The sequence below is a fragment of the Egretta garzetta genome, unplaced genomic scaffold (genome assembly GCF_000687185.1).
Source record: "Egretta garzetta isolate BGI_Z169 unplaced genomic scaffold, ASM68718v1 scaffold297, whole genome shotgun sequence".
In the NCBI taxonomy this organism is placed as follows: Eukaryota; Metazoa; Chordata; class Aves; order Pelecaniformes; family Ardeidae; genus Egretta; species Egretta garzetta.
Window position 1 is genome coordinate 27,055 of NW_009260410.1, and position 12,680 is coordinate 39,734.

A 12,680-nucleotide genomic window follows, 5' to 3' on the forward strand; every position below is an offset into this window, starting at 1 on the left:
CCTCCTCTGTACTGCACTACCATTTAGGTGCCCATGGCTAAGATCAGGTGCCCAAAGAGGGGGGTACAACACAAAGAGGCCTCAAAGATGTTCCACCCTAAGCAGACAAAATAAACCAGGGATGAACAACTGGTGTTTCAGGATGTCACCTGAAAGACAGTTTTATTTGTCTCGTAGGAACCCTACAGGTTGACAGACTGGCCAGCATGACTGTGTTGGGATGAAACTGCTGGGACTAGTAAGGTTTATCAGGACGGGTTCAGTACCACACACAGGTGCTGTACCTGTCTGGCTTCCAAACACCAAGCGGGGAATCAAAGCAGCTCATGGTTATGCTGTTTGTTCCTGAAATGAACAAACGGTGAATGACAGCTACACGGCCATTCCCACCTCACAAATGGGGAAACAAGAGGTGAACTGATTTGCTCAGGGTCAGCCAGCAGCTCTTAGAAGAGCTGAGAAGGGCAAAGAGCTCCCCTGTTGCACTGCAGTGCCATATTCACCCACCATCCCTTCTCTTGTAATTTTATACATTAACTTTCATTTTTTCATTTAAAAAATCCACATCCTCTGTGCCAGACCTTGCACATATTTGCTCAAGTGAGTAATCCCTTGAATGGAATTTCAGTAAGGATTTGGGTTAGGGCTGAACCCTTCGTTGACTAGAACTCTTCAGGTTTTTTTTTTCCCCCTCCACATAGAGTAAAAACAAGATAAATCGGGGTTGCTCATTATGTTTTCTTTAGATGATGCCACACATTCACCAAGCTTCCAAAATACTAAGCCACCTGCAACTTGGCTATTAAAAAACCCCAAAGAGTAAAACCACAGTAGCTGAAGTAAGCCTTGCCTCGGGATTCCAGCATGATGACCATCCCACATGCGCCTGTCTGCAAGTATGTCTGAATTGCTCAGCTGTGAATATCACAGACGTGCCCTTCAAAACTCTCAGAGACTTTAGCAGAACACAAAGAAAAGGAAAACGGACTAGCCTGTGTTCACTTACAATACAAAAAAAGCCCCAAAGGCAATCAATGCCTGACACACACGTGCAGCAATATTATTACAGTTGCCTAGGAACCAAGGCAAGGAGCCTGCCTAGGGAGGGACGCCCATGTAGTAAATGAATGGAAGAAAAGTTGGCACTAATATGACATTGATTTGTCCCTGTAAGGAGCTTGTTAAGATAATGCCTTGTATGACACATGGTCTTTCCTAGACACAGTTGTTTTTTTTTTTTAAATACCATACTTAAAAACTGTTAATACTTCAGACTTGCTTTTGAAAAATTTGCATCTGAAGAGGAAAAAAACGCCAAACAAAACCAGAGCAGAGCCCACTGCTCAGCCCCTCAAATTGTTACGTCTGAAATTCACTCTAAATGATTAATTCAGTGTTCAGCGAGCCAGCAGCAATTCAAAGCATAATCATAGTTTTCCTTTCCATATACCTGCTCATCAGATGGGGGTTACCATCGATATGCCAGCAGAGCTTGAAGACGCTCCTCATTTATAATGGCTGGGTCCTGGGTTGGCCTTGGAGGGTACAGGAACTGTGGAAATAGCTAACTGCCAACCATCAGCCCAGCTCGTGTCCTGGGGGAAGCGATACAGAGGGGTGAGCTGGTTACAGGTGGCAGCTAGCATGGGTTGTACAGCGACCACCAGCCTGCACTGATGGGACTCACCAAGTAGAGCGCCCGTGGTTTGCACCTCTGGAACAGCTGCAGGGACCAGCATGGGGTGTACAGCAACCAAACGCAGCCTGTCGTGGTGCCTGTGACCAGGGTCTGCTCCCTTTCACCCAGCACAGGTTAGACTGAGCTGCTGGAGAAGTGCCCCAGGCAGAAGGGGAGGATGAACAAATAAGCCCCTATCCTGGCTTGGCCGCCCAGGGCTTGCCATGGGGTGCCTCCCCATCTGTACCATCTCTTGCCCCTCATCCTGTCATGCCAGCACCCACTGCCAAGGTCGACTGCAACCAACAGATGTGCAAAGTGGTCAGAGACATTAAAGCCTCACAAATGAAGGGAAAAGCGGGCAGTTGGCTGGAGGAGAGAGAAAACCAGCAGCACTCCACCAGTGCGGGAGAGCCTCAGTGTCAACTCCTCAGAGAAAGAACACAGAAAGACCTAGACCCAGAGAAATCGCAGAGCAAGCCTTCGTTTTGGGTGCTCACAGAATAATTTTTTCTTGTTCAGCCCCGGCCCATACCAGCTGGATTTAACCACCTGCTATTCTCCCGTGACAGTTGTCAACACAGGCTGAGTTACTGCACCGGAGCACGGCAGCAGGGTCAAGCAGGAGCAGGGATCCTGCAGGTCCCAGATCCCTCTTCGTAGAGCTCTGTCATTCCTGATTAAGGAGGGAAGTGTGTTCTCAGCCTCCCCACCAGCTGTGGCTGCAGGGATTTATGCTACACTTACCTACGTATGTTTCTGTACTTGCATCCAGCAGGAGAACTAAGGACTGATTGTCGACCTCAGTACTGCACTTTGCGAGTTATCTGAAGTTCAGAGATCCCAAGCCAAGTAATGTGGCCTGTACACAGCAGTTTGCAAGAGATCAGTAAAGGGACACTAAAATCAGTATTAAAACATTAATCTGAAACTCATGTGATTACACTTTAGTCAGTGGAGCTTTGGAAAGGGGAAAAGCCCTACACGTGGTAGATCCACTACCTGCAAACCACTGGAGAGGCTGAGATGCCACAGAGATTCAAGTGTTTACATTGCTCAGACATATATCCTCTGCCTCTGCTAGCAGCCACACCAAGAACTGGACTTCGCCCCTCTACCTCTCCTATTATTAATGAACTGTATTCACAAAGTCATGGCTGAAGACCTAAAAACAAAGAGTCAGGCAATACTATTAACAGTAATATTAACATTTTGCCCTCAACCGTTATGATTTGACTGCACGACTCTACTATTTTTCATTTTTCTGTAAGTCTCAAGTCTGGAAATCCTATGATTAACCCAGAATGTATGCTTTTAATAAAGGAGAAAGGCAAAGGCACCTGGACTTTGTAGCTCTGCTGTAACGTTGAAGACATGTCTACCCAGACCCAGGATGAAAAAACTTAACATTTAAAAAAATAAAGTAAGTATATAAACAGCAAGATTCTCAAGGGAGTCTTAGAATTTCTGAGCACTTAGAGTTGGCAGTGTTGGCTTTCATAGGCTAAAAAGCAATTGAAAAGCTGGTCTACAAGGAACCATATTTGGGAGATGCAGAAGTCTATATTAAAAGGGGAATTTGCATGAGGAAGGAGGAGAAAGAATTAAAAGGTCTTGATTGTCAAGTTGGAAATACCTAGAGTGAGGAAGAAGGCACAGCAGGGAAGCTGCAAAATAGAAGCTGGAAGCGAGATGGCTGCCATGTTCAACCAGCTGGGAAGAGCACAAGGCAGCACTGCAGAGGCCTTCCTACTTGACATAAATATCTGCTTTTACGCTCAACGTTCTAGTAAATACCACTCTGACATGAGGCAGGTAAAACCAACCTCTAAAGCTAATTCAGTTCCAAAATACAATGCTTGATGAAAAAGCCAGTATATTTTATCTCTTTCTTTTTATGCATTCTAGATAACATTACTGTCAGAAGATTTTGACCAGTTTTGACAGATTCAGGTGAAATTAAATTTTCAAGAGAACTTAACATCTACTTCGGTGCCTAAGTTTCTTTAAAGAAAGTGCTGAGCAGATCACTTCAGGGTGCTCTGAACCAGCTATCAACATCTGGTAAACTAAGCTCTTTCAAGAATTAGGTAATTAGGTACTAAACTGCTATCACAGCTCAGGTGAACTGGGCTTGGGGAAAGGCTGTCTAGCATAACACAAACTAATCAAGGAAGAGGGAAAATTATGTACTTTGAGTGATGCCTTTGACCTGTGCCAAGGTATTTCCTGGAAATGCTCTCTATACTATGTCTCTCCAACCTAATATCCATCGTCATCATTCTCCCAAATGCTCAAAGCTGGTTTTGTCCAGTGACACGGCATCCATAACATAGTGAGCTGTAATCTTGCAAAGACTTTGGCATGCACATAAAGCTAAACACAGTCTCAGAGCCTTTAGTAAGACTTCTCGCTCTGTGTAAAGTTAAGTACGTTCATAGGTCTTATCAGGATGGTGGCCAAAGATTATAGAGGCATCCAAGCTGGTTGATATAGTCAAGCCTGTTCTGTGGCACGTCTATTTTAAACTTGGGTCTTCTGGTTTGTATCTTAAGAGGTCTACATGTCTTAACTGATCTGCAGAACGAATTAACTTTGCAAAGTGAAAACAGTTTAGCCTTAATAAATGAATACGAACACAAAAGAGCAGCTCTCCATGGTTCACATACATCTGTAGTCACCACATAAAAGGCAAGGAATTGACTAAATAGTTCTTAACGAAGCAAGTAGCTTTACCAGCAAAACAGAACAAATTGCCTGTGAAAGTAGTCACTAGGATGCTGACACGCAGGCAAGACCAAAACTTTATTAACTGGGTAGCATATAATAATCTTAACCATAAATATAATTTCTTAATTATCTAATTGGACAAAACCCCCTTTTTAATGAATAATTCTGTTCTTGTTCCAATGGTATTTTTCCCTGTATTCCTTAAGATTTAAAATTTGTTTAAAATAGTTCTAGGTTATAAAACAAATACAGCCACATACTATAGACACCAGTACCACTACACAGGCATTTTCTTTTCACTTCTGAACTTTCTTTTTTTTTTTTTTAAAGTTAGGAGAAAGAAACAAAAGCTTTTCACCACGTTAATGAAGAACAAGCAATATCAGAATAACTTGAAGGGCACTGCCTGGCTGCTAACAAATGGGCAAGGATAGCTCTAACAAGCCAATTTATAACGAGGGATATTTAAACTCATTTCACAACACTTGTAAAAATAAAATTAGTGATATAATAGGATAATTTTATATGTTTATTTGCTAAATTTAAGCCCGGGGCAACTTTAGTCCAAGAAATAAAACAGGAGGTAGACGCTCAGGTTAAGTTGCCAGAGCTCCAGCAAAAGCAGAGCTGTAAGAGTTTACATTAGCTGGCAATTTGCTCCATGAAATGTGCAATTAACTCAGGAGGCTTTAAATATACTTCTCATTATTTAAAGGCCCTTCAAAAAGATGCTGAAGCTGTGAAGTTTAGAAAGAACCCTGATGAACTGTTATATAAATATGGGTAAGACAGCAAAGAGGAAAACGGGGGACAGAGGAATCTGACTGGAAGAGGCATCCAAAAGGATGGGACAATTTTTAAGAAATTGTTTAACTACTGAATCACAGCTTTCATTAAGCTCTGTGCAGAATGGCCATCTCCCAAGAAAAGCCACAGAAAGGAAATATCATTAGAAAGCTTATGACTTTGTGAGCCCACCCTCACATTCAAGGCAGCAAACTGTTGCGTTGTATTGTTGAGCAGGATGTAAAGAGCCTGCCAAGCACAGCCCACAGACCCGCTAATTAAGTGAACTGATTGTGTTTGGTTTGGAACTGTTTGCCAACAAAGGAATGTGTCACGCTGATTAGTGAGAGAAGGGTATGTAATATATGTGTATTCAAACCCTGAGGAGCGCATAACCCAGGTATTCACTCTGTTTGCTCAAGGACTGACAAAAATGACTCTCAAGCAAATAACCCAACCAAAGAGAAACTCCAGCCCTCAAGAGGGGCCCTCCTTTTCTCTCAGCTGTATCTATCTAAAGAAGACCCATCCTTCATAAATTCCCTTCTGAAGACTGCTCCAGAAACTGCTGACAATATTTCGGAGAGAAACAATCTCTCCACCTCAAAGCTGACCTAAGAGACCATGAAGATGGAAAGTTAACAGCCAGCTGAGAACCACCTTGAAATTGTAATGGCCTCTCTGACAGCTGTCACTCTTCTCTCCAAAGAGCAAGAAAGGTCAGGGAGGTAGCCAGAAAAACAAATGCCAGCTCGACACAGACACACATACACACACACCCCCCAACAGATTTCACTTTTCAACATTCAACAGAGGTGAAGTTTGCAAAAGCTGTCCTGCACCCGCTTTTGAATCTCTCTAACTTAACAGCCCAATTTGCTGGTAGAATTAGTAGCATGCTCAAAAGGGAATGAGCAACGTTCAAAAGCAAGAAGGAAGAACACAGTCTTCAGAGCTGAGCTGCTCTTCCCTCCTTAAATCAGCAGCTGCAGCCAGGGTATTTGGCAGTCTAGTATTGAGTACAAAATGTGAATAGTATGCTGCAGACAGCAATTCCAGAAAACCAGGATGGAGAAAGGGAATTGTAGTCAATTCTCACTGCACATTGTGGACTCAAACCAGAAATCTGAGCTAACTGTTTACTCAGAGCTCTGCATGACACTTAACTAACAAGGAAGGCTGAACACACATCATCAGAAATTTCAGGTATAATTGCAAGTCTTCACACGAACCACAGGTTACTCTGTACATCTACCTATATCTAACTAGCCTCTTCACCTTACACTTGTCATCGTTGTGGTCAGCCCACCTACCCCAGAAACCTCTCTCATCTGTAAGAGATGGAAATAAACACAACCCCCCTCTACCTGGCCTTCTCCCTAGCTGCTTTGCAGCTGATGGAGCTGCACAGTAAAACACATAAGCTCCTCTGTTGGCATGACTTGCCTCCAGCCTGAAGGTGGAAAAGAGCAAAAATACGGAACTGAAATAATCTGGTTAGTTTCAGAGAGGTGCATGTGCACACACAGCAGTAATGAGATGAGAAAGCTAACTAGGAAGGGAAATGGAAAATGTTGGGGATAAAAACAAGGTTTAGAGATAAGGAGTACAAAAGGAGTAAGCAGGATGACCTCTGACAAAATAAGAAAGAGAAACATCAGAGAACATTTCATGCTGATTATGTTTTAATTAAAATCATTAACAAAGACCGCTGTCTTTGGCATGACATCAACCACAACTTCACATTTGTGAAACATGAACAAAAGTCCTTTCTGGCTTCTAATTCATGTAAAAACAGGAGCTAGAGCAGCTTCTTTTGGCTTTCACTGAACTGCTGACAAATACTAGTTGATTCCAGAAGGTTTTAAACTCTGTAATTGCAAGGTATGTCTGATCTCAGCTGAAGGGCGGGGGAACAGTATACACCCAACAATGTTTTTGTGACCAAAAATCTCTCAGACAAATCAAATGCACAGGCACTTCAAGTTAACTTGTCTTCCCAAATGCTCTTGCACATTCTCATCAATCTTTTGGGAATATCTTCAATTGCCTTTTATACAGTCTCAGTAGACATCTTATGTTTTATGTCATCTCAGTCTCTCTCTTTTTAACTCAGCCTACCTCACCATGCACCCTAGATAGATTCTTTCTTGAAAACCTTTTACAGAGCTCAGCTGCACACCTTGTTTAGCTTATGTCCACTGCTTTGTCAATGCATTTTTTAGAACGAGAGTCTGGAAAAAGAATGTGCAAACAGTCTTTGAAACTCAGGTCAGGCTGAAAATCCCCGAAGAGTAGTCCTTGGTTACTTGTAATTTAACATCTTTGTGCATGCAGGGGGATCAGATTCTTAACGAAGCTCTTTTAACAGGCTGGTCCTGATTGTTTCCAAAGGTGGCCCTTCAATGGGACAATTTGGAGAACAAATTAAAATGACTGTATTTGAAACAGCCAGAAAAGTACTTATCTATGGAGGAATGCTGTGCTGTCAGATATACTGTCTTTCTGTGGAGTAAAAAAGAAAAAAAAGAAAAAAAAAAAAAAATCTCTCCTTTATAGGGCTTCCAAGACATTTTTGAAAAAGAGTAGTAACACTGCTCCGTTGCCAAGTCTGCTCTGGTTTCCTGCATTTTGCTTCTAGGTTTTCCGTGCAACTCCTGTCCCTGACCTGGCATCCAGCACTCCATATAATGCGAAATAAAGGTTCTTTTGTTTAGCTTAGGACTAGCATATGCTTACATTTATTTTGTAGCCACCTGAGAATAGCAATGCCATTTTAAAAAAAAAAAATCTTGCATGCACAGGCACAGACGAGTATGCATACAGAAAGCAGAGAATTAGCCATAACATTTCATGGGGAGAACACTTCAGAATGGATGGGGTTTTTTTTATAATGGACAATCCCAGTATATCATGGGCCCAGTGACATCAGATACCAGAAAGATGTCTGTGATCACTCCAGAGAATCCATTTGGCTTTTCAGCAGACATAAATCACACTGTGTGATGCCACTGGGGACTCTTCCCTTTTTCAACAGCTGTTCCAAGACTTGCAGGGCTTTGGGAAGTCACTCCTCCCATCTATTTCCCAAGTCTGCTCGTGGCGGCCTCCCTGGACCAGTAATCTGGTGTAGCTGCCCAGAAATGTGCATTAGTGGGATCCAGTCCCTAGCTATTTAAATAAGATGTCACGAGGCTGAGAATCCACCAGGATATGATACACAAGTCAAATGTGTGACTGATATTACAGTACCTGCTTGTAGAAATGTCCTCAAAGGGGTAAAGGATTTCTCCATTGTTGCAAATCTCGCAGATGAAACCCTTTTGACTACAAAGGCTGCAGCTGTACACATGAGAGGTGGCAAACTTGATCACCTTCCCCAAGAAAGGTGCCAGCTTCCCTTCAATAACCTGAAATGAGGAAAAGAGAACATTAAATGAAAAATTAGTAGAGTTCCCTGAAGGACTGAGACAGTATTTATTAATACAGAAATGCAGCTAAGTGTTGCTGGTTAAAAGAACAGGAAAGTTACTTCCCAACAATTACAGCTCCATGAAATCACAAGTGATAACAGCAGCCAATGAACTGGCAATGATCCCAACATAAAACCAAAATTACTGTCTCTCCAAAAGTCTCTATACAGCAACAACATACAAGATTAGAAGTAATTTTTAATACAACAATGCATTCATACACTAATGCTCAAAAGAGTAGATAGGAAAAGAGTTTAAGGCTTCCATATTATCATCTGATAGCTATGGATTCTGCCTGACATTTATGATTTTCATTCCTTGCTGGTTTTTTACGCACAAATTGCAGTTTTCTCTTTGCTCCTTTTCCTCCAAAGCACAAGCTTTTTGCATATTTTTTGTGAACGGAACCCTGGCTTACCTCCTTTAGTAAAGTTGTTTCCCATTAAACCATTAAAATACAATATTCCCCTCGTTGCCAAAATGAATAAATTCTCAGATAAACTCTTGAATAGGAACTGCGTTTTTTTCCTTCAGTGTCCAGCTCTCAAATCAAGAAGTCCCTCACTGCCAGACAATCCTGCTAGACCATTAGAAGTGATTAGCACTCCCTGTGTTAGTGTGAAAAAACAGCCATGCAGTATAGATTAAACTGCTAGCCACAACACTCATCTAAATTTGTGACTCAGTGACAATGCCTCAATAAGGGGTGCTATTCAGGCAAAATACTTTCCATTCAGATCAAACTTCCAGAGACTTTAAGGAATTCTGCTGGTGCAGGGAATAATGAAGATGGAATAAGGCCCTAAGTGTATATTCTTCTCCCCCCAGCTTCCTGTGGTCTGAATGGCAGCCTGCCAGATTAGTGATAGAAATGTGTCACAGGATTTGATAGTGACCTCCTACAAAAAGGAAGAAGAATGCAATAATTGCTGATGGAAGGCTTGCACAGGGCTGTGCCCTGAAACCTAAGACTGGGGATATTTACACTTAAATGTGTGCCAGATTCAGTTCAGGCACCCCTTCCCTCAATATGGTAACATACCACTTGTAATTTGGGTTTAATGTAAACGAATCTAGATAAAGCGAAGGTTCAAGGCAGAGAAGAACAACAGAGATTTTGGAAGCACTTCTCCATACACAAAGTAGAAAGGAAATAAATCTGTGTTCCAGGGCAACCTCCTGCCTGTTAGCTAAGATAGCCACTATTAAAGAGTGCACGTGGAAAAGGAGGTGTGTAGGTAGCGCTGATGTTGACGGCATCGAACGGCACGGGCTGAAACGTGCCCCCTCCTTGCTTTCAGCTCTAGCCTGCTAACAACATCTGCACCAACAGGAAGAGGCAATGTTATTGCTACTACTGCAGATAGGACATCTGCTCATGTTAGAGGAAAAATGACGTTCCTATTGCATCCTGGTATAGGAAGATCCCCTTCAACCAGAACATAAACAATTCAGAGAAGCTGCTGCACGAAATACAAAAATGAAGCCATAGTTCAAGGTACTGGTGTTACTAACCTTCTAACAGATGGTCAGAAGTTAGTTTAGCTCCCCTAGGCTGGGGTTTTTTTTTCATTTTAAAGGAAGACTTTTTTTGCTTGCAGACTCCAGAGTTACAGAGGGTCTGAAAGCCAAACAAGTTGGGAGCAAGGAAAAGACACGAAAGCTGACAGTATTCAATAAATAGGAGGAAAGAAACAGTGAAGCCACCCAGCTAGTGACACAGCTACAATCACCCTCCAAAAAGCCATTTAGCACTAACAGATTAAATAAGCATACAAAGATAGTAAATAAACCACAATACACGCATATTTTCCAAAGCATTTTCATGCTACAGCAACTACCTCTGATAGGCCACACAACTCAGCTTAAAATGCCAGGCTGAAGACAAGAGCAGCAAACAAACTCTCTAAGTCTGTACTAACGTCACTGTCAGCGAGGACTTAAAAGTTAAATCTCTGAATTAAAACTACATTTTATATAATGTAATAAACAACATTAACATAATCTATTACCTCCCTAAGCACCAGGGGTGAATTTAAGTCTGTACAAGGCACAAAAGGTTTCCTATGCTGAAAAGCTCACAACGTAAGCAAGACAGACTGAGTGGGCAGCTGTCCCCAAGGAGCTGGTGTTATTTGTCCCTATTTATTTATTTGTTGATTTATTTATTTGTATGGCTAGTCATAGCACTGTAGTGGGTTGGCTTGTAACTCTGGCCACTGCAGACACACAATGAAGATGATATCTTCAAAGAACCATGCATGCCAATTTTGCAATGTGAATTACAGGCCATTTTACTGTATTATAGGAGGAAGACAAAATGCAACATCAAACTGATGTTATCACTATTTTTAGCATCTGTAAATTTTGTGTCATTTTGTTTCATCAGACACTTCAGGGCTGTGCACAGGATATGACTTATCCTTGCAGCCTTCTCTCATTCGTGTTTGTAGCTAATAAGAACAAAATCCTCATCTCCATTTACCCTGGAAAGCAAAAAGGAAGATTTCTACTTGCTGTTCCCAAGAGGAGATTCATGCTAACACTTCCCCAGTGTGTGTTTTATGGCTTGGGAAAAGGAGCGTAGGACATGTAATCAAAGGTGTCAAAACTTCTCCTGTGACTAAGCACTCTCTTGTGACAGCCAGAGGCCCAGGGTCGGTCAGTTTAGAACCCCAGAACCACGATGGCTGAGTCCCAGGATGTTCTCCCAGTCGATGCTGGAATCTGATCTTGAGTTTCAAGGATACGCAAGTGATTAGAGAACAGAAGTTTGTTACACAAATGTTATGCATTACCCAGATCTCAGGGAAATCATGGAGTGGGGGAAAGACCTCGAGAGGCTGTCTTGGCCGAAGCAGCAACATCTATGTCATTCCTTACAGCTGTATCTGTTACTAAAGCCTTGCGGTGATGGAGACTCCATAGCCCCCATGCAGTCTAACACAGCACACGTCTGTTTGCACTGTTGGAGTCACTCTTAAGCTTTGACCTGCACCTTTCCTAAGGACATTTCAGTTTACAAAATAAGTTTACAAAATAGAGAAACTGTGAAATCATGAGCTGCAGAACAGTCCATCGCACTTCATAAGAAATGTGGAAATTTAGCACAAAACTAAGTTAAGAGTATGCCAAAGGAACAGAAACCAAAACTTTCACTACTGACTTATCCCCGTAACATAATACAGCCTCAACATGCACTTGCAAAGGCTTAAAAATATCTTTGTGCCTCTTAAAAAATAAAAAGCTTAAAACAAATAAAAATTTTGCTGAGTTCAGATTCTCTCTACCTACGGCACACATGAAGAGCAAGGTCTGTTTTCTAATCCAAATTCTTGTAGTGTAAGCAATTGTTTCATTGTCCAAAATTAAAGGTGAAAGGTGATTGATGATGGCATTCTGGTCATCAATTGATGGAGGGTGCAATGCAGCTTTCTCTTCTGAAACCGGTCAAGGAATCCATCCCAGAAAGATTCTGGACATGGGGCCATGCTCTTACAGTTGGCTTACCACTGCTGCGTACCTGGAATATATTGGGGTACCCTGCTTGGTGACAACAGGAGGAAAATACTTGTGTTCAGAGGCCCAAAGCAAGTTGCATCTCTGAACAGTTCCAGTGTTCAGATCAAAAACCACTGTCCACATCCTCTATGGATCTGGAAAAACGCTTCTCTAAGCTACCACAGGACAGAAGGCCGTAGCTTTGCATACTGCAGCTCCTAACTGTGTGTCTCGCATTAGGAATTGTATAAAATACACACCCACAAGTATACACATAAAAGACAGGCCCTGCCCTCAAAGCACTTACAATTTAAACCAACCTTTAAACCTCCCGTACAGGCTCCCTGCCCACACCAGAGAGCATCCCTCCATCTGGAGCACAGCTGCCCGTGCTGGGGCTGTTGGGGAGGGAAGAGGAGAAGCCAGGAGAGCCAGCAGGAGCAGCAGCCCACCCCACTGCCCAGCCTCCTGCACCCGGCTTGGGAAAGCTGAGGTGGCATTGCCAAGCAAGG

At 42.4% G+C, this 12,680-nt stretch overlaps 1 protein-coding gene across 1 annotated transcript in view; it reads right to left on the bottom strand.

The window, feature by feature from the left end:
• Positions 1-12,680, bottom strand: part of PLEKHM3 (pleckstrin homology domain containing M3) — a 75,210-nt gene that overhangs the window by 4,133 nt on the left and 58,397 nt on the right. The window contains exon 6 of the mRNA XM_009643545.2: positions 8,447-8,604. Coding sequence (XP_009641840.1) covers positions 8,447-8,604 — 158 coding nt within the window. The remainder of the gene's footprint in view (positions 1-8,446; positions 8,605-12,680) is intronic.